The sequence below is a fragment of the Salmo salar genome, chromosome ssa13 (genome assembly GCF_905237065.1).
Source record: "Salmo salar chromosome ssa13, Ssal_v3.1, whole genome shotgun sequence".
Lineage (NCBI taxonomy): Eukaryota > Metazoa > Chordata > Actinopteri > Salmoniformes > Salmonidae > Salmo > Salmo salar.
In genome coordinates this window covers 27,857,710-27,880,111 of record NC_059454.1, presented here as the reverse complement: position 1 = coordinate 27,880,111, position 22,402 = coordinate 27,857,710, and the positions used below count along the sequence as shown (strand labels likewise).

The 22,402-nt window shown below is 45.1% G+C and overlaps 1 protein-coding gene across 5 annotated transcripts in view; it reads right to left on the bottom strand.

Moving 5' to 3' along the window:
* The window catches only part of LOC106566796 (protein SOGA1), a 68,567-nt gene that overhangs the window by 40,797 nt on the left and 5,368 nt on the right, over window positions 1-22,402 (bottom strand). For all 5 annotated transcript variants that reach the window (XM_014135196.2, XM_014135198.2, XM_014135199.2 and 2 more), the window contains exons 2-3: window positions 22,055-22,279; window positions 14,522-14,680 (exon numbers count right to left, since the gene is read on the bottom strand). In XM_014135196.2, coding sequence (XP_013990671.2) covers window positions 14,522-14,680; window positions 22,055-22,279 — 384 coding nt within the window. The remainder of the gene's footprint in view (window positions 1-14,521; window positions 14,681-22,054; window positions 22,280-22,402) is intronic.

Here is a 22,402-nt window from a genome sequence, read left to right as displayed (position 1 = left end):
AAAAGTGCTCTTCACTGACGAGTCGTGGTTTTGTCTCACCAGGGGTGATGGTCGGATTCACGTTTATCGTTGAAGGAATGAGTGTTACACCGAGGCCTGTACTCTGGAGCAGGATCGATTTGGAGGTGGAGGGTCCGTCATGGTCTGGGGCGGTGTGTCACAGCATCATCGGACTGAGCTTGTTGTCATTGCAGGCAATCTCAACGCTGTGCGTTACAGGGAAGACATCCTCCTCACTCATGTGGTACCCTTCTTGCAGGCTCATCCTGACATGACCCTCCAGCATGACAATGCCACCAGCCATACTGCTCGTTCTGTGCGTGACTTCCTGCAAGACAGGAATATCAGTGTTTTGCCATGCCCAGCGAAGAGCCCGGATCTCAATCCCATTGAGCACGTCTGGGAGCTGTTGGATCGGATGGTGAGGGCTAGGGCCATTCCCCCCAGAAATTTCCAGGAACTTGCAGGTGCCTTGGTGGAAGAGTGGGGTAACATCTCACAGCAAGAACTGGCAAATCTGGTGCAGTCCATGAGGAGGAGATGCACTGCAGTACTTAATGCAGCTGGTGGCCACACCAGATACTGACTGTTACTTTTGATTTTTACCCCCCTTTGTTCAGGGACACGTTATTCAATTTCTGTTAGTCACATGTCTGTGGAACTTGTTCAGTTTATGTCTCAGTTGTTGAATCTTGTTATGTTCATACAAATATTTACACATGTTAAGTTTGCTGAAAATAAACGCAGTTGACAGTGAGAGGACATTTTTTTTTTGCTGAGTTTAGTTACTCCTCAATACTAACCTAAATGACAGAGTGAAAAGAAGGAAGCCTGTACAGAATAAAATATTCCAAAACATGCATCCATTGCAATAAGGCATTAAAGTAAAACTGCAAAAAATGTGGACTATAAATTAACATTCTGTTTTGAATACAAAGCGCAACACAACACATCACTGAGTACCACTCTTCATATTTTCAAACATGGTGGCTGCATCATGTTATGGGTATGCTTGTCATCGGCAAGGACTAGGGAGTTTTTTAGGATAAAAATACATGGAATAGGCCTCCTGAGTGGCGCAGTGGTCTAAGGCGACACTACAAACCCGGATATGATCTCAGGCTGTGTCACAAACAGCCGTGACCTTGAGTCCCATAGGGCGGTACACAATTGGCCCAGTGTCGTCAGGTTTAGGGGTGGGTTTGGCCAGGGGGGGGCGGCTTTACTTGGCTCATTGCACTCTAGTGACTCCTTGTGGTGGGCTGGGCGCCTGCAGACTGACTTTGGTCATCAGTTGAACGTCAGTCTCCTCCGACACATTGGTGCAGCTGGCTTCCGGGTAAAGCGGCGGGTTTTACGAAGCACGGTTTGGCAGGTCATGTTTCAGAGGACGCATGACTTGACCTTCGCCTCTCCCTAGCCCGTTGGGGAGTTGCAGTGATGAGACAAAATCGTAATTGGATCGCAATTGGATATCATGAAATTGGGGAGAAAAAAGGGGGTAAATAAAAAACTCCTAGAGGAAAACATGCTTCAATCTGCTTTCCAACAGACACAGGGAGACAAATTCATCTTTCAGCAGGATAATAACCTTAAACACAAGGCCAAATATACACTGGAGTTGCTTACCAAGATGACATTGAATATACCTGGCCTAGTTACAGGTTTGACTTAAATTGGCTTGAAAATCAATGGCAAGACTTGAAAATGGCTGTCTAGCAAAGATCAACAACCAACTTAACAGAGCATGAAGAATTTTTTAAATAATAATATGCAAATATTGTACAATTCAGGTTTTAAATCTCTTAGAGACTTACCCAGAAAGACTCACAGCTGTAATCACTTCCAAAGGTGACTCTAACATGTATTGACTCAGCAGTGTGAACACTCATGTGTAAATGAGATATTTCTGTATTTCATTTTCAATAAATTTTCACTTACAGTTACTGTCTTGTTGGAAAGGTGGCATCCTATGACCGTGCCACATTAAAAGTCTCTGAGCTCTTCAGTAAGGCCATTCTACTGCCAAGGTTTGTCTATGGAGGTTGCATGGCTGTGTGCTAGTACTGGTCGTCCATTTTGAGACGCCGTAGCCTGTATACACTTCCTCAAAATAGACTGAATTAATGTAAGATAACCTAAGAAACCTGTCATTCATTTTGACGTTTTTGACGAGAAGATCTTAGTGGTGCAATTTTACATCTAACTAAGATGTTTGATGCAGTATTTCTCAATGAAAACAGTTGCATGAAAACGAGTAATCTTTTGTTGAATGACGACAAAAACTTTATTGAAGAATCCCTACTGTTGACCAATCACTGACGAAGGGGTGTAGACTTCGGCTACCAAAAAAATGTGTGTGCCCGAACACCCGAAAAAACCCTCACTGAAGTCCAAAACGAACAGAAACATTACAAAATGTTGTCATAATAAATGCATCAACTCTTCCAAACTGTTTCGGCTGGGAAGCATGCGGATGCCTTAGGCTCTTATCCTGACCCTAGGCTCTTATCCTGACCCTAGGCTCTTATCCTGACCCTTTGCTGACCTACTGTCTGAACGGTCTCAACTCAACACTCCGACACCACTCCCACACAGAGTGATGGAGAGAGAGAGAGCAAGAGAGAGAGAGACAAACAGAGAGAAAGAAAAATAGAGACAGAGATCAAGTGGAGCTCAGATCCTTCTCAGTCTCCTAATGCAGACAGACATGTACATAACAGGGTGTTTTTAATACACACACACACACACACACACACACACACACACACACACACACACAAAATATAGCCCCATAGTCTTTTCTTATTAGATAAGAATCTGATAAGGCCTGCCCTTCAGGAACCCATGAGAAGAGTGGGAGACTCTGCGAGAGTCAGATGTACTGATCCTCTGACAGTCAGAGAGACAGGAGCACTCTGACAGGAACTAACAAGGAGAACAGGGAACACAGAGAACCCTGGAGAACAGCTGTGGTTCAGACCAACAGCATGTCAGTGAATCTACAGTTGAAGTCGGAAGTTTACATACACCTTAGCCAAATACATTTAAACTCAGTTTTTCACAATTCCTGACATTTAATCCAAGTAAAAATTCCTTGTCTTAGGTCACCACTTTATTTTAAGAATGTGAAATGTCAGAACAAAGGTAGAGATAATGATTTATTTCAGCTTTTATTTCTTTCATCACATTCCCAGTGGGTCAGAAGTTTACATAAACTCAATTAGTATTTGGTAGCATTTCCTTTAAATTGTTTAACTTGGGTCAAAGGTTTCGGGTAGCCTTCCACAACCTTGCACAATAAGTTGGGTGAATTTTGGCCCATTCCTCCTGACAGAGCTGGTGTAACTGAGTCAGGTTTGTAGGCCTCCTTGCTCACACATGCCTTTTCAGTTCTGCCCACACATTTTTTATCGGATTGAGGTCAGGGCTTTGTGATGGCCACTCAAATACCTTGACTTTGTTGTCCGTAAGCCATTTTGCCACAACTTTGGAAGTATGCATGGGGTCATTGTCTGTTTGGAAGACCCGTTTGTGAACAAGCTTTAACTTCCTGACTGATGTCTTGAGATGTTGCTTCAATATATCCACGTCATTTTCTCTCCTCATGATGCCATCTATTTTGTGAAGTGCACCAGTCTCTCATGCAGCAAAGCACCCCCGCAACATGATGCACTTCCTAAGGCTTCCACTAGATGTCAACAGTCTTTAGAACCTTGTTTTATGCTTCTACTGTTACTGGGCAGAGAATAGGAGCTGATTCAAGCCTGGGACCAACGAGTTGTTTACTGCTCACTCACACAGGCGCGCCTTCCTTCTTTTTCCTCTGTAATGAATACTCTATTGTCCGGTTGGAATATTATCGAAGATTTATGTTAAAAAGACCCTAAGGATTGATTGTAAACATCGTTTGACATGTTTCTACGAGCGGTAATGGAACTATTTAAGTTTTCGTCTCTGGTTTTGTGCTCGCGCCTTTGGATTAGTGATCTGAACGCGCGAACAAAACGGAGGTATTTGGACATAAATATGTAGTTTATCGAACAAAACAAACATTTCTTGTGGAAGTGGGAGTCCTGGGAGTGCATTCCGATGAAGATCAGCAAAGATAAGTGAAGATTTATAATATTAATTCTGAGTTTAGTTGACTCCAGAACTTGGCGGGTAACTGTATAGCTTGCTTTGATGGCTGAGCTCTGTACTCAGAATATTGAAAAATGTGCTTTCGCCGTAAAGCTATTTTAAAATCTGACACAGCGGTTGCATTAAGGAGAAGTGTATCTATAATTCTTTCAATAACTGTTGTAAATTTTTAGCAATGTTTATGATGAGTATTTTTGTAAATTGATGTGCTCATTCACCGGTGGTTTTGGAGGGAATACATTTTCTGAACATCACGCGCCAATGTAAAATGGGGTTTATGGATGTAAATATGAACTTTATCAAACAAAACATACATGTATTGTGTAACATTGAGTCCTGGGAGTGTCATCTGATGAAGATCATCAAAGGTTAGTGATTCATTTTAGCTGTATTTCTGGTTTTTGTGAAGCCTCTCCTTGCTTGGAAAATGGCTGTGTGGTTTTTCTTGTTTAGGCTCTGTCCTAACATAATCTAATGTTATGCTTTCGCCGTAAAGCCTTTTTGAAATCGGACACTGTGGTTGGATTAAGGAGGATCTTATCTTTAAAATGGTGTATAATACTTGTATGTTTGAGAAATTTGAATTATGAGATTTTTGTTGTTTTGAATTTGCCGCCCTGCTATTTCACTGGCTGTTGATAGTGTGTACCGCGGGTGGGACGCTAGCGTCCCAGATGTCCCAGAGAGGTTTAACAAGAAATTTGTGGAGTGGTTGAAAAACAAGTTTTAATGACTCCAACCTAAGTGTATGTAAACTTCTGACTTCAACTGTACATGCCGTGATGGAAACAATTGGTGGTGACATTCTTTAGCTACTGACATTCTTTAACTACTGACATTGAGCCACTACACTAATAAATATTGATCCCCACTGTTCTATTCTACCAACTTGGCTGTGTTGTTTTCCTGTCTTAGGGATCTGTAATAGGCGTATTATAGGCTTTATACAGTAAGCCTCTCTGTAAAACCTATTCCAGTTTGAAGGGACAGAGAGGCTAATATGTCTAGCCAAACAGGTGTATGACTTTGGGTAACCATGGAAACCACGGCCCAGAGCAACAGCATAGCCAATAGCGTGTCAACAGCCAATTCCCATTACCTTGTTGCATATCACAGTAAACACAGGAGCTACTGGCAGCATGTTGATGATGTCACGGCCTCTGTCTGGTAGGAGGACAGGGACCTTATTTTAGCCACAGCTCCCAATAGGCGTCTGGTAAAAATATGAATAGTTAGGCCAACGCAGTCAGGTCAAATAAAATAAAAGGTTATTTGTTAAATGCTTCATAAACAAGAGGTGTAGACTAACAGTGAAATGCTTACTTATGGGCCTTTCCCAACAATGTAGAGAGAAAAATTGAAAAATAATAGAAAAATAATAACACAAGCAATAAATAGACGGGGTGTGGCGGCGGACTTTACAAATGACCTGCCAGGACAGGAGGCCTATCACCCATTCCAACATAATCACAGCTCGGTCTGATGGGCCCTGCTCCTCGTAGAGAATATAAATGTAACAAACATCATAAATGACACGACACATCCCTGGATCTGGGTTTCTTCCCCTGTCAAAATGTCCGACAGGGTCCCTTTGTGTCCTCCAATAAGGAAAGAATGAAAAGGAGCTGCATTCGAGATCTCTCAATGATTCCCTTCGGTCGTTTGCTTAGCTGGAAGCAGTATGTTAATTGAAGCGGAAACTTGCAGCTTTATGAAACACGGGCAATTTATGCCACAGTCTAGTGCGCAGATTACTCTGCCATAAGTATATATAATTCATGTGTAATTCTCCAATCAGGAGCTGTTTAGAATCACACACACACTAAAGCACACACTATCACACACACGCAAACACACACATGCACGCACATATGCACACCCACATACACACACTGGTATAGAACAGATGCACTCTGGAGAGCAATTAGTTTTCACCACTAAGTCTTAGTGAGGAAAGGTAAGGCTATCGATAAAACCGTCTATCGCCCCCTAAGTCCCCCTTCACACCTGCTCGTCGAACATCTCATTCCAAAATCACAAGCGTTAATATGGTGTTGGTCCCCCTTTTTTTGCTATTCATTCATCCAGAATGTTATTGTGTGCTGTTGCGTTAAGATTTCCCTTCAATGGAACTAAGGGGCCTAGTCCGATCCATGAAATGATGGTGCAATGTTGAAAGTCACTACACTCTTCAGTCCAGGCCATTCTACTGTCAATGTTTGTCTATGGAGATTGCATGGCTGAGTGGTCAATTTTATACACCTGTCAGCAACGGATGTGGCTGAAATAGCTGAATCCACTCATTTGAAGGGTTGTCCACATACTTTTGGCCATGTAGTGTATAACCTTAACCTTTTAACATTAAAAACATTTGAATGTCTATAAAACAGGATGAAAGAGAGGGGGGGGGGGAAGAAAGGAGAGCGACATAAAAAACAGCTAGAAGACGTTTGGCCCAGGGGGGTGATAAACAGAGCAATGGTTTTTGATAGAGAGAGGGAGGGGGGAGAGCGAGAGAACTCTCTCTCTCTCCTCCCTGCAGACTGGTACAGGTGTGGATAGGCTGGCTGGGGATGGAGAGACTAGCAGGAGATGGATAATGGAAATAAAGTTTCTTTCATCTAACCTGTCAGGTCTCCAGCGCTCTGCATTGTTTCTGTCTGCTGGTTGTGTTTCTATGTCCACAGTGTTTTCACTCTGTAATGAGGAGGAGTAGGAGCCTAGAGCCTCCAGTCGCTGTGTAAGGATCCATTCCACACTTGACATGACTCTTCTCAATTTTCATGTGTATTTTTATTGGAGCATGAAATTACCTTGCGATCCCTTAGGGGGGAAATGTGTGTGTTTGAAAAATTCAACACAGAGTTTGGTTGGCTGTGCCTTACTCATACATGAGGAAATGGTCCGTGCAGCTCCAAGATGTGTTACATGGATACATGTGTATATGTGTTTTGTGACAGTCTGTTCTGTATGAGTTTATTTTGTAGTGAGATATGTGTGTGTCCACCTGGGTGCATGAGCGTGCACGTGTCTGATGGTCTGATGTGACATCATTGGCCTTCACCCTTGCTTGCGGAACCAATAGAGGACAAAAGAAGAAAGGCCTACTGTAAACTGGTGAATCGCCAAGGAGGACTTTGCAGAGGTGTGGAACGTGAGAGCGGTTCTATATACAGTGGACAAAGAGGGGGGCTTGGTTTTAACATTAGCATGAAGTAAACCAGCAGCATACCACTCTGCATCCCACTACTGGCGTACCTCTGAAGTTAAGCAGGGGTAGTCCCTGGATGGGAGACCAGATGCTGCTGGAAGTGGTGTTGGAGGGCCAGCAGGAGGCACTCTTTCATCTGGTCAAAAAAGTATAATAATGCCCCAGGGCAGTGATTGGGGACACTGCCCTGTGTAGGGTGCTGTCTTTCGAATGGGATGTTAAACAGGTGTCCTGACTCTCTGGGGTCACTAAAGATCCCATGGCACTTATTGTAAGAGTAGGGGTGTTAACCCTGGTGTCCTGACTAAATTCCCAATCTGGTCTTCATACCATCATGGCCACCTAATCATCCCTAGCTTCCAATTGGCTAATTCATCTCCTCTCCCCTGTAACTATTCCCCAGGTCATTGCTGTAAATGAGAATGTGTTCTCAGTCAACTTACCTGGTAAAATAAAAGATTGTGCCTGAAATGATGTAACTATTGGGCCAATAAAGGTATTTTCTGTCTCTCTCCTTCTGCCATTAGACTAAGAAAAAGTCTCTATATTTACATCCTATATAGTACTGCAAGTCGAAGAAATGCCTCTAGTCTGTCTGTCCTGAGACAGTGATGTCCTGATCAATAACAATGACCCAGAAAAACAACCATCCATCCAGGGCCTCTTTAACACATCTACTTTGATTCCATGATGGCCCATAACAGGTTTGTTTGTATTTGGCAGAATCCTGGAACACACCCAGCGCAGGGCGCTCCTCATCAAATACAGCTGGCCAGCTACATCGTTATTAGGCTAGGAGAGGTTTAGACCAGGGGTAAGCAGCTCTGATTTTATAAGCCAGGCAGTCATTATCAGGGAAGGCTCTGTTACGACCTGGAGTTCTGCAGGTCTGCCGGTCTGCAGGTCTAGCAGTCTACAGGTCTGCTGGTCTGCAGGTCTAGCAGTCTACAGGTCTGTCGGTCTGCAGGTCTAGCAGTCTACAGGTCTGCCGGTCTGCAGGTCTAGCAGTCTACAGATCTGCCGGTCTGCAGGTCTAGCAGTCTACAGGTCTGTCGGTCTGCAGGTCTAGCAGTCTACAGGTCTGTCGGTCTGCAGGTCTAGCAGTCTACAGGTCTGTCGGTCTGCAGGTCTAGCAGTCTACAGATCTGCTGGTCTGCAGGTCTAGCAGTCTACAGGTCTGTCGGTCTGCAGGTCTAGCAGTCTACAGATCTGCAGCACGGTGGGACCCAGTTCAGCCCAATCTACTTTGGCCGCTAGCAGGCAGGTGAGGAGTTCTAATCAGAGCACACAGCACGCACAGACAGACAGACAGACAGACAGACAGACAGACAGACAGACAGACAGACAGACAGACAGACAGACAGACAGACAGACAGACAGACAGACAGACAGACAGACAGACAGACAGACAGACAGACAGTGATTGCCCACAGCGACCTGATTGGATGGCAGGAGCTGAGCACAGAATCCCAGATTAAACCTGTCAGCTTGACCCACGGAGGAGAAGCACTCAGGACCCACCTAATGCAGCGGAACAGGGTGTGTACTACTGTATGTGTGCCTGTGGTGTCATTTCTGACCCATTTCACTGTAACCTAACTGAATAACACCACCACTGCGTGAGAACTAAAGTGGGCCACAGTGCCATACAGAAGATGGAATATTGTCCAAGGTACCAAAGAAAACACACTGTTGTTCACTGTCCTAGTCCTAACGGTCCACTATTCATCCCATGAATACACCCTTCAGCAGCTCATCTGCATGTTGTGAAATACTGAATAATCAATGGCTCAAGCCCAGAACATAATCATTCATTCATTGGGAGAAACAACCATGTGACTGATAAGGACGTAGCTCACGAACACATGTCCTTTAGCTCCACAGACCTTCCCTTTGACTCTCTTAGGCTCCTCCCCTTCTCTAGCTCAAGGACATGCTTCCCCCAGCCCCCTACAAACAAAGGACAACAGCCCTTCCTGAAATTCAGAAATACAATGGGGGCAGGCTCGGTGTTGTGTTTCCTTGAAAAGTAGTGGCAAAATGAGCGGTTGCAAAACAAAGGGAGTGCATTAGGCCCTGTTGGGATTGACTGCTAAAGAGGTCTGTTTCCCTAAGCAGCCCACAGCCTTGTTCCAACAAAATCACACTGTTCTGGGGTAATGAGAGCCCAGAAAATCACATTGTTCTGGGGTAATGAGAGCCCAGAAAATCACACTGTTCTGGGGTAATGAGAGCCCAGAAAATCACACTGTTCTGGGGTAATGAGAGCCCAGAAAATCACACTGTTCTGGGGTGATGAGAGCCCAGAAAATCACACTGTTCTGGGGTAATAAGAGCCCACAAATCACACTGTTCTGGGGTGATGAGAGCCCACAAATCACACTGTTCTGGGTTGATGAGAACCCACAAATCACACTGTTCTGGGGTGATGAGAGCCCACAAATCACACTGTTCTGGGGTGATGAGAGCCCAGAAAATCACACTGTTCTGGGGTAATAAGAGCCCACAAATCACACTGTTCTGGGGTGATGAGAGCCCACAAATCACACTGTTCTGGGGTGATGAGAACCCACAAATCACACTGTTCTGGGGTGATGAGAGCCCACAAATCACACTGTTCTGGGGTGATGAGAGCCCAGAAAATCACACTGTTCTGGGGTAATAAGAGCCCACAAATCACACTGTTCTGGGGTGATGAGAGCCCACAAATCACACTGTTCTGGGGTGATGAGAGCCCACAAATAAACACAACAGTAAACAGAAAACACTGCCCAGTCTGCCCACAACCTCCAAGAAAGAGAGAGAGACTGGTGGAGAACAAGAGAGAGAGACTAGGAGTGAAAGTGAGAGGTAGTGAGAATGAGAAAAAGAAACAGAGGGAAAACAAGTGAAAGAGAGAGAAAGAGAGAGAGAGAGAGAGAGAGAGAGAAAGGAGGGAAAGATGCCCTGTGGAATTTTTCTTTGCCTTCTCACCATTGAGGTTTCCAATTAAGGGCAGTATCTTCCCTGATTTCCTTCCCCCTGCAAGGACCCCATACATTTAGGCCCACCTCTGTCTCCATTCATCTCAGTTTGAGCTGCTGCAGGACCCAACCCCACAACGCCATCCCCTTCCCTCCCTATCCCAAACCCCCCTCCATCAAATCCAGCTTCATCACCTTCAGAGGGTCAAAACAGCTAGAATGGGAATCAATGCTCTTGGAATGAGAGGGGGAATGAGGAGGGATAGGAGATAATAACTTCATCAGCAGTGATCTGTGTCTCTTCTGGAAAGGGAAGGGGTTGCAATGATTCCACTTTCCTTTGTCCATTTTTGTGCAATCTCTGCTTATCAAACATGTGTCTGGTTAACAATAGAGGACAGTGCAGTAGAACCAGGCAGACAAAACCTCTCAAATGTATCTAATCACTGAGAGAGAGAGAGAGCTGTCCTTACTTAGCCTCAGCGCTTCCCAGACTCCCCTACTCTTGACCCAAAACTGTTTCAATTGGTTTAGAAGTGTGGATGGTGGATGCATCATAGTCCATTAACATGATGAAACACTGAGAGCCTAAGATGGGTTTTCAACAGATTGTCTTAGGAGACATATCAGAAATAGTCAGCAGCCAATCTGGATTTAACTTAGGCCCAATGGTTAACGCATCCTAAATATGGACTCAAATGTGGCTGACCAAATCTTTCAATCCAACTAAGGGTATAAACATTGAAATAGAAAGGAAGTTGGGACAGAGAAAATGTTCAGAAAACATTGCAAATACTGTATATTTTCTTTCCTTCCTTCTCTCTCTCTTCTCCTCAACCTGGCCAGAATCATCAGCCTGTCTAATATCACAGGAGGCAGATCAACTAGCAGCAGAATCCAATGGGCTAGCCAGGCAAAGCAGCTTGTCGAGCTCAATACTACAGCAGCATCACTTACACACCCAGACAGGAGCCACAGAATACCAATCAATTATTTACAAACCTCCTTTTATTACCTTTATACACACGCCTGTGATTCTCTCTCTCTCTCTCTCTCTCTCTCTCTCTCTAATGCTGTTCTTAACAACAGAGAAGGACACATTCCTAACTGACTGAGAACAGACACAGAGTGGGCAGTGAAGCAGTGAAGCCAGGGATAGACAGGCACACATAACAGTCCTGGATCAGAAGTGTCAGCTATGCAAAGAATTCTCTTTTCCATGGGGCAAGCACAATACAGCAGCAGTACCCCATTTAGCATAGCCTGCCAACCACACAGCTAGCCAACCAACCAGCCAGCCAGCCAGCCAAACAGCCAGTCAGTCAGTCAGCCATCCAGTGAGAGAGTGAGTTTGTTTCGCAGTCAGCTAGACAGCCAGCTCCCCAGCCACCCAGCCCCGGTTCTGAAAGCTTGGCCAAGGCTACGGTCAGTCATCAGCCCCCCTCCCTGCTCTCCTCTCATCCATAAAGGGACGGCAGGAGAGAGAGGGGCCTCCTTTTGTCCACTCCAGATTAGTCAACACAGAGGGAGGGCAGAGATTGAGAGAAGAGGACATTTGATTTCTCCTGAGAGCATTAACTGAGCATAACGCAATATCTGTAGAGAGTAAAGAGTGTTTTTAACGGAAGCTTTTATGAGGATAGAAAGACTTGCACAAAGCAGCTTCCTCCCATGGTTTTCTATTCAACTCTGTCCAGTAAACATACAGCCAAATGGCTAGCAGTCCAAACAAAAACACAACCCTCTATCAAAAAAACTAAAATCGCCCACTTCTTCATTCTACACAACATACTGGACAACATATCATTGTGGTTCAGTCTGACCATGTACAGTGAGGAAAAAAAGTATTTGATCCCCTGCTGATTTTGTACGTTTGCCCACTGACAAAGAAATTATCAGTCTATAATTTGAATGGTAGGTTTATTTGAACAGTGAGAGACAGAATAACAACAAACAAATCCAGAAAAATGCATGTCAAAAATGTTATAAATTGATTTGCATTTTAATGAGGGAAATAAGTATTTGACCCCCTCTCAATCAGAAAGATTTCTGGCTCCCAGGTGTCTTTTATACAGGTAACGAGCTGAGATTAGGAGCACACTCTTAAAGGGAGTGCTCCTAATCTCAGTTTGTTACCTGTATAAAAGACACCTGTTTACAGAAGCAATCAATCAATCAGATTCCAAACTCTCCACCCTGGCCAAGACCAAAGAGCTCTCTAAGGATGTCAGGGACAAGATTGTAGACCTACACAAGGCTGGAATGGGCTACAAGGCCATCGCCAAGCAGCTTGGTGAGAAGGTGACAACAGTTGGTGCGATTATTCGCAAATGGAAGAAACACAAAAGAACTGTCAATCTCCCTCGGCCTGGGGCTCCATGCAAGATCTCACCTCGTGGAGTTACAATGATCATGAGAACGGTGAGGAATCAGCCCAGAACTACACGGGAGGATCTTGTCAATGATCTCAAGGCAGCTGGGACCATAGTCACCAAGAAAACAATTGGTAACAGACTACGCCGTGAAGGACTGAAATCCTGCAGCGCCCACAAGGTCCCCCTGCTCAAGAAAGCACATATACATGCCTGTTTGAAGTTTGCCAATGAACATCTGAATGATTCAAAGGACAACTGGGTGAAAGTGTTGTGGTCAGATGAGACCAAAATGGAGCTCTTTGGCATCAACTCAACTCGCCGTTTTTGGAGGAGGAGGAATGCTGCCTATGACCCCAAGAACACCATCCCCACCGTCAAACATGGAGGTGGAAACATTATGCTTTGGGGGTGTTTTTCTGTTAAGGGTACAGGACAACTTCACCACATCAAAGGGACGATGGACGGGGCCATATACCATCAAATCTTGGGTGATAACCTCCTTCCCTCAGCCAGGGCATTGAAAATGGGTCGTGGATGGGTATTCCAGCATGACAATGACACAAAACACACGACCAAGGCAACAAAGGAGTGGCTCAAGAAGAAGCACATTAAGGTCCTGGAGTAGCCTAGCCAGTCTCCAGACCTTAATCCCATAGAAAATCTGTGGAGGGAGCTGAAGGTTCGAGTTGCCAAACGTCAGCCTCAAAACCTTAATGACTTGGGGAAGATCTGCAAAGAGGAGTGGGACAAAATCCCTCCTGAGATGTGTGCAAACCTGGTGGCCAACTACAAGAAACGTCTGACCTCTGTGATTGCCAACAAGGGTTTTGCCACCAAGTACTAAGTCATGTTTTGCAGAGGGGTCAAATACTTATTTCCCTCATTAAAATGCAAATCACTTTATAACATTTTTGACATGCGGTTTTCTGGATTTTTTTGTTGTTATTCTGTCTCTCACTGTTCAAATAAACCTACCATTACAATTATAGACTGATCATTTCTTTGTCAGTGGGCAAATGTACAAAATCAGCAGGGGATCAAATACTTTTTTCCCTCACTGTATGAGGTCCTTCAACGTTTTTATTCCAAGCCCGGTGAATTTATATGGACCCTTGAAGAAAGCCTGTTAACCTAGCCAACTCAACACAGCGTAACCTAGAGCCAAACCCAGCTAAACCCAGTCCAGCTCAGCCCAGCTAGACAAAGCTGTGGTCAACCCAACCGAGCCCAGTCAAACCAAACTCAGCCCGGCAGTACACCATGGCTTACCTCTCAACACGGCCCGACCATAGTAAACCCAGCTCAGCCCAATCCCACCCCTCCCAGCCTGCCAGTACACCATGTCTTACCTCTCAACACGGCCCAACCATAGTGAACCCAGCTCAGCCCAATCCCACCCCTCCCAGCCTGCCAGTACACCATGGCTTACCTCTCAACACGGCCCGACCATAGTAAACCCAGCTCAGCCCAATCCCACCCCTCCCAGCCTGCCAGTACACCATGTCTTACCTCTCAACACGGCCCGACCATAGTAAACCCAGCTCAGCCCAATCCCACCCCTCCCAGCCTGCCAGTACACCATGTCTTACCTCTCAACACGGCCCGACCATAGTAAACCCAGCTCAGCCCAATCCCACCCCTCCCAGCCTGCCAGTACACCATGTCTTACCTCTCAACACGGCCCGACCATAGTGAACCCAGCTCAGCCCAATCCCACCTCTCCCAGTCTGCCAGTACACCATGTCTTACCTCTCAACACGGCCCGACCATAGTGAACCCAGCTCAGACCAATCCCACCCCTCCCAGCCTGCCAGTACACCATGTCTTACCTCTCGCTGCTTCTCCATCTCAGCCTGCAGGACCTGCTTCGCCACCTCTAGGTCCTGGAGCCTGACCCTCATCTCCTCGTTCTCCTGCTCCAGACGGCCCCTCTTCTTCTCCACAGAGTCCAACTCGTTGTGCAGCCGGATGGACACGTCTTTAGCCACCTGGCGTCCAAAGGAGGAGAGAAGAGAGAAGACATCAGGGAGGGTGGTCAACATCAGTGAGATGTATGATCCACATGCCATGGTCCAGAGTCATACTAAATGACTGAATGAGTCATACTATAAATGCCCTATAAAGCCTTTATACTGTAAATTGTCATTTGTTTATAGTATGACCACATATATATGCCTAAGGAATGTATGGCTCTCTGCTGATGGTGTATTCACAGCACAGTAATAAATCGCACCATACTGTAGCTTATCAATAATGTGTTACAGTAGTAAGTAACACGTTATTTGGATAGTATGACCCAGTATTATCACTAATATGTGTAGGAGTGGAGCAGAGATCAGCTCTGAGATAATCATGTGTTGACATGTTGCTACAGAACAAGACTGTTATAACCGGCTGATCTTCTTAAAGGTCCAATGCAGCCGTTTCTAACTCAATATCAAATCATTTCTGGGTAACAATAAGTACCTCACTGGGATTGTTTTCAATGAAAAGGTGTCAAAATGAAACAAAAAATGCTTCTTAGCAAAGGGAATTTCTCAAGCAAGAATTTGGCTAAGACTGTCTGGTAGTGGTCTGAGTGGAGAGGGACAAACTGAAAACTAGCTGTTATTGGAACTCTCTTTCTTATTGGTCTGTTAACTAATTTACCGCCTGGCGATGTCACCAGGCAGGCCAAAACTCCTTCCCACCAAAACAGGTTGAAATTTCAGGCAGTCTTTTCAAACAGCTGAAAAGGCATTATCTGAAAGGGCATTATCATCATTTTCACAATTTCACATTATTACTCCAACTTCATAGTGTGAAAATATATATAAAACCCAGGAAAATCACATTTTTGACTGCACTGGACCTTTAAAGTTATGTTCCTCTGAGTGGTTGGAAGGCCATTAAACACAGTTGGGGATAAACACAGACCCTATCCAGATGAGTGTATGATGTTCTGTTGGGCCAACAACAACATAAAGTGCAGATTTTATCATAACAAAGAACCGTGTGTGTGTGACTGTATATCACAGGGCACTAACAGGTTGTTCAATCCAAAAGCAAACCCAACTGCCTGGTTCTAATTGTTTATATGGAAAGGAGGTGACATGTCAATGGTGGATATTTATACGATAGATGGGAAACATACCCAAAACATTTGAATGGATTGTCATCTTTATGTCAAATGTTCTGAAAACAGTGTATCATTGAAAAGGTAAACATAATGATACAAGGCACATTATTATTATTTTATTTTCACCCTCAATCTATATTTATCTCCCTCTTTGCAACATCATAGCATGAGATGGGAGTCTATTGGTATAGGGTGGTACAGTGCTGATCTCATTGAATTAGGAAGGGGGTGACAGGAAACAGGGCCTCTGTGTGTGTGTGTGCGTGCGTGTGCGTGTGTGTGTGTGTGTGTGTGTGTGTGTGTGTGTGTGTGTGTGTGTGTGTGTGTGTGTGTGTGTGTGTGTGTGTGTGTGTGTGTGTGTGTGTGTGTGTGTGTGTGTGTGTGTGTGTGTGTGTGTGTGTGTGTGTGTGTGTGTGTGTGAGCATTGGGGGATTCTCTCTGTCCCTGAACCAGAGCCAATGTGCAGCTGGGAACCACAATGCCCCTCTGTGCTGCCCACTCTGAGCTGGACCAACTGCCCAGTTCACCACCACGCTCTAATTCATTTCTCTCTCTCTCTCTCTCTCTCTCTCTCTCTCTCTCTCTCTCCCTCTCTACCTCCCTCTCTCTCCCCCTCTCTCTCTCCCTCTCTCTCTCCCTCTCTCTCCCTCTCTCTCTCCCTCTCCTACGTATCTCCCTTTGTGTGTTGCTTGGCTGTTTTTAATGCTGTCCTTAACTTATCCTTTTAAGGAAGGAAAACAACAGAGACAGAGACAATATATTATTTACAAACCACATTTTATTCACCTTTATACACATACAAGTCTGTGATTCTCTTTCTCTCCCTCCTTCCCTCTCTTTCTCTCTCTTTCCTTATACGTATTTTGCCTGTCCCTCTCTGCCCTCTCCTCTCCATACTGTAGAAGGGAGAAGGGGCACAGGCTGGGAGACGGACTGCATGGTCAAATCAATGCCTCTTTCATTAGCGTTCTGGGAGGTTTCCAGGCTATGTTTTTAGACTTTGATGCTTTATGGTGATTGGGCCCCATTGGCAGTAAACAACAGCCTTTATTAATGGCCTGTTAACTTAACACACATTCATCGAGAGGACTCTCCTTCTCACAGTTCAGCTCCTTTCCATACACTGCTTTGTCTGCCTGCACCTCCCAATAAATATAATGCTTTGATATGTAAAGAGAAAAAAAACCTTGAGTTTCCCCTAGGTACAGATCTAGGATCAGCTTGCTCTCTCCCAATCCTAACCTTAACCAATAGTTGGGAAAAATGAAAGACTCACCCAAGATCAGTGTCTAAGGTCACCCAACGAGCGGTGAGCGAGAGGGGCCCCAGCTGGAACTAGAGGACGTGACAGGCATACAGTCAGTGTGTATGTAGGGGGGAGTGACTGGTACATTATGGTCAAGTCCCAGCCTTCAAACATCTATCAGCCTCCCTCCTACCTAAACACTTGAGATTCCCTCTATTCTCTGTGGTCCACTGGACAGAGTCATACAGAATCAAAAGGAGACCTTTAACCATCAAAAGGGTGTCTTTCATGTATGTGTGTGTGTGTGTGTGTGTGTGTGTGTGTGTGTGTGTGTGTGTGTGTGTGTGTGTGTGTGTGTGTGTGTGTGTGTGTGTGTGTGTGTGTGTGTGTGTGCCTGCATGCGCGTATGTGTATTTGCATGCATGCGTGCATTGGAGTGTGTGTGTGTGCGTGCTGAAGCAGATCCCTGTTCGCTATCTGATCCTGCCTGTCAGCACTGTCACAGCTCTAACTGTTCCTCACACTGCCGTTTTCTCAAGACTTCCCTGTACATTTTATCATCAGGGTTTTGCATGTTGGCAGTAAGCGCAGGATGGGGAGTGTGTAAAGCATTGGCCATGGCTACGTCACGAAATGGCAGCCTATTCCGTATGTAGTGAACTACTTTAGAACAGGGCCCATAGGGTTCTGCTCAAAAGTAGAGCACTCTTTATGGAATAGGCTGCCATTTGCAATGTTGCCAACTTGATTAGCCGATGCCTTACTGAGTATGTCTTGAAGAGATATTGTATTTTCTACTTTGATGAGCTAAGAAAGCGCTTACAAAGGAGAGCATACTCTATGAAAGCATTGAGTATATACTATAGAGAGTATATACTATAAATCTTAGCTATTTAAATCATGATGGGATCCAGTATTGCAGTATCAGCTAACAGGCTCACTCAACTGGTGCACTTTTATGTACCAATCATCTAGTTGTTATCGTTCCTGTTGCAGCATCTAGAAACAGAGAATAGTCATCTTTTTCCCTTCTGTGTATATATAAAAAGGCTCCCCAGCTGTTAAAGAGCCAACCTCTGCACGACAGTTGTTTAGTGGTTACAGTATAATCCACATTGTGGGCATCCACACACGCTCCTGCTAGTGCCGTGCTGAGCAGGCAGCAGGCACAGAGATCAACAACACTTCCTGGAACTCCATGAGCAAGCCAATCGGCTCTCTGAACCGGGCCTGCCTGGCTGACACATGGAGACGGTTTCTATGTGTATAGTATCCCCAGGATGCTGCTCTTACTGCTGCCCAGCTGTTATCTGCAGTCCTTTGTAGCTCAGTTGGTAGAGCATAGCGCTTGTAACATCAGGGTAGTATGTTTGATTCCCGGGACCACCCATATGTAAAACCCATGCAAGCATGACTCTAAGTTGTTTTGGATAAAAACGTCTGCTAAATGGCATATATGATTTATTATATCTGCTGCTGAGAGAGGGATGGAGAGAGGGAGAGAGGAGAGAGAGAGGGAATCCACCCTCTATCTCCCTATCTCACTAACCTCTCCTTTCCCTCCCTATATGCTAAGCAATATTGTGCTGCTATTTTTATTGACTTGGCCAAAGCTTTTGATACAGTAGACCAGTCCATTCTTGTGGACCGGCTAAGGAGTATTGGTGTCTCTGAGGGGTCTTTGGGCTGGTTCGCTAACTACCTCTCTCAAAGAGCGCAGTGTATAAAGTCAGAAAATCTGCTGTCTCAGTCACTGCCTGTCACCAAGGGAGTACCCCAAGGCTCGGTCGTAGGCCCCACGCTCTTTTCAATTTACATCAACAGCATAGCTCAGGCATTAGGAAGCTATCTCATCCATTTATATGCAGATGATAGTCTTATACTCAGCTGGTACCTCCCCGGATTTTGTGTTAAATGCTCTACAACAAAGTTTTCTTTGTGTCCAACAAGCTTTCTCTGCCCTTAACCTTGTTCTGAACACCTCCAGAACAAAGGTCATGTGGTTTGGTAAGAATAATGCCCCTCTTCCTACAGGTGTTATTACTACCTCTGAGGGTTTAGAGCTTGAGGTAGTTACCTCATACAAGTACTTGGGAGTATGGCTAGACGGTGCACTGTCCTTCTCTCAGCACATATCAAAGCTGCAGGCTAAAGTTACATCTAGACTTGGTTTCCTCTATTGTAATTGCTCCTCTTTCACCCCAGCTGCCAAACTAACCCTGATTCAGATGACCATCCTACCCATGCTAGATTACGGAGACATCATTTATAGATCGGCAGGTAAGGGTGCTCTCGAGCGGCTAGATGTTCTTTACCATTTGGCCATCAGATTTGCCACCAATGCTCCTTATAGGACACATCACTGCACTCTATACTCCTCTGTAAACTGGTCATCTCTGTATACACGTCGCAAGACCCACTGGTTGATTCTTATTTATAAAACCCTCTTAAGCCTCACTCCCCCCTATCTGAGATACCTAGTGCAGCCCTCATCCTCCACACACAACACCCGTTCTGCCAGTCACATTCTGTTAAAGGTCCCCAAAGCACACACATCCCTGGGTCGCTCATCTTTTCAGTTCGCTGCAGCTAGCGACTGGAACGAGCTGCAACAAACTCTCAAACTGGACAGTTTTATCTCAATCTCTTCATTCAAAGACTCAATCATGGACACTCTTACTGACAGTTGTGGCTGCTTTGTGTGATGTATTGTTGTCTCTACCTTTGTACTGTTGTCTGTGCCCAATAATGTTTGTACCATGTTTTGTGCTGCTACCATGTTGTGTTGCTACTATACCGTGTTGTTGTTATGTTGTGTTGCTACCATGCTGTGTTTCTGCCTTGCTATGTTGTTGTCTTAGGTCTCTCTTTATGTAGTGTTGTGTTGTCTCTCTTGTTGTGATGTGTGTTTTGTCCTACATTTATATTGTATTTATTTTACATTTTTAATCCCAAGCCCCCGTCCCCGCGGGAGGCCTTTTGCCTTTTGGTAGGCCGTCATTGTAAATAAGAATTTGTTCTTAACAGACTTGCCTAGTTAAATAAAGGTTAAATAAAAAATGTAATTCAAATAAAATATGCAACTGGTGGTCTATTGCTATGAGTACATGGAAGCTCAGCCCACACATCCTGTATATGTGAAGCCCAGAAGGGAAGGATATGGTATCTTTCACACCTGAGCCAAGTAAACAGTGAAGACCACTGATCACAGACAGCGTGAAGAGACCGTAGTTTATGACTATAAATAAAATACCTCAGTCGGTTTCCCCAGCAAAAAATGACAATAGCGTCATAGCATCCAGGCTGGGAGAGAATGGTTTGATGTGAATGCATTAAGCTAGCTAGCTGCCTTGAAGAAAAACCACTGACCCAGACAGTGTAATGCAAGACTAATTCCATATCCTACTGGACATTCTTGGAGCAAATACTGTATTTCCCTTAGTGTACATCCATTGACATTGTGGTAGACCTCACTGTTTTCTATTTTCTGTATCAGACCCAGATGTTTCATAGCTCTGGAATTAGGACAGTGGGTCAGAGAGGCCAGAAAATGACCAGGGGTATCCCATGACCATCTCCAGATATCACACACACGTGAAAACGTTATGCATGCAAGGGTACACACCCCTCCCCCCGCAGAGCGCTGCAGGGCAGGATGTAACAGGAAAAAGGCAACAGCTCAGCGTGTGACTCAGGGAACAAGGACTTAAAACAATTACCTTAAGCCACTTTAAGTGTAGCCCTACTACTACAGCCCTATCAACTAAACAGTATGTTATTTTATGTGATGTTGGTTGAGTACTATGTGACTAATAAAGACTGAGTATTTTGTTGGTCTAAAGAACCATCCCCAATGTGTTGAAACAACTTGTATCCACTGAATGTAACATAGCGTACTAGTGTTCAAGTTAAAGAGGGTTTACAGTGGCTGGTACAGGACAGGTCTCAAATATCACTAGGAATACATATAGCCCAAATCCTCTAAAACATGTGACACACATTTCCTTTCCCAGTGCTTGGTTTGATGCTTGATTAACCCCTACTGTCAGAGAACAAAGCCGGCCTCACTGTTCAGATGAACTCAGTTTGGAGTGAGTCAGGAGGGCAAGGGAGTGTTTAAACCCAATTTGAGGGAACAAGAAGGGAACATTTGACCTGGTGTAGTTGGTAGCTAGAGGAAGCAATCAGGTATGTGTTGAGAGACTGGGCCTGGCTGTTTAGGAATACGGAGAGAGAGAGATGGCGGAGAGCAGAGGCTGCCGGGGTCACATCCCTGTGGTTTGTTTTTGGTTTCCTGTGTTAACAGCCTTTTTTGACTGGCTTCACCCTTCCCCCGCTGTCAGACCAATTCCTTATCCCCCAGAGTCAGCACAGAAACACCGCTCAGAGGCATAATATTAGATTGCCAGAAAGAAGGGGTGCTTTTCTTCCCGTTTCTTTCTCTCTCTTTTTTTAAGATATACAACTGGAGCGTTTTTAATGAGGGACAGCGGCCGGCCTTCAGGGGATGACATCATCACCCTCCTCTCTCCTCTCCCCCTCTCTTCCCTCCTTCCTTGATTTCTGAGAAAGACCTCATTGTGCTTCTGTCACATGGAAATGGTTCACAAACAGCTGTGAATTTTGGATGTGTAACCATAGCCTCAGGTCAGTAGGAAGACCCACAACCAGAAATGTCTCTCCTGACAAGAAATCCCATCAATGGTTTGTGAATGGATGCATTTAAAGCCAAATGTAACTTTTGTCCTATGATCTGTTATCCCCCTATCTTTGAAGTTTCTAGAAGTCTGTGAACACCTAAATGCTAGCAATTACCCAATGTTCAGTATCTCTTCAAGTTTCTGTTTGTGTTGCTAACATATGAATTGGCCTGCACACACGCATACACACACACATGCACACACACACCACCGTAGCTGTCCATCGAAGTCGATGATGACAGACACACTCCACCCTTACAAACACAGTTCCATCCAGATTCTCTCCTTCTCCCCTCACCTTGACGTCCTGCTCCAGGGTTCGGATGAGCTCCCCGTCTACCTGTCCCGTCTGGGCCACGCGGAGGCTGCGCCTCTCGGCCTTGCGGAGGCGGTACTGCAGGATGCGGCAGGTCTTGTTGGCCTGCTCAAACTGCTGCCTCAGCTCCTGCAGCTGGTACACATCCTCCTCCATGTACATGTCCCTCATCTCCAACATCTCAGAGCGCAGCTCCTCCATCTCATCCTGGGGAGAGAGGATGGGGGAAGGATGGAGGAGAGAGGATGGTAGAAGGATGTAGGAGAGAGGATGGGGGAAGGATGGAGGAGAGGATGGTAGAAGGATGGTGGAGAGAGGATGGGGGAAGGA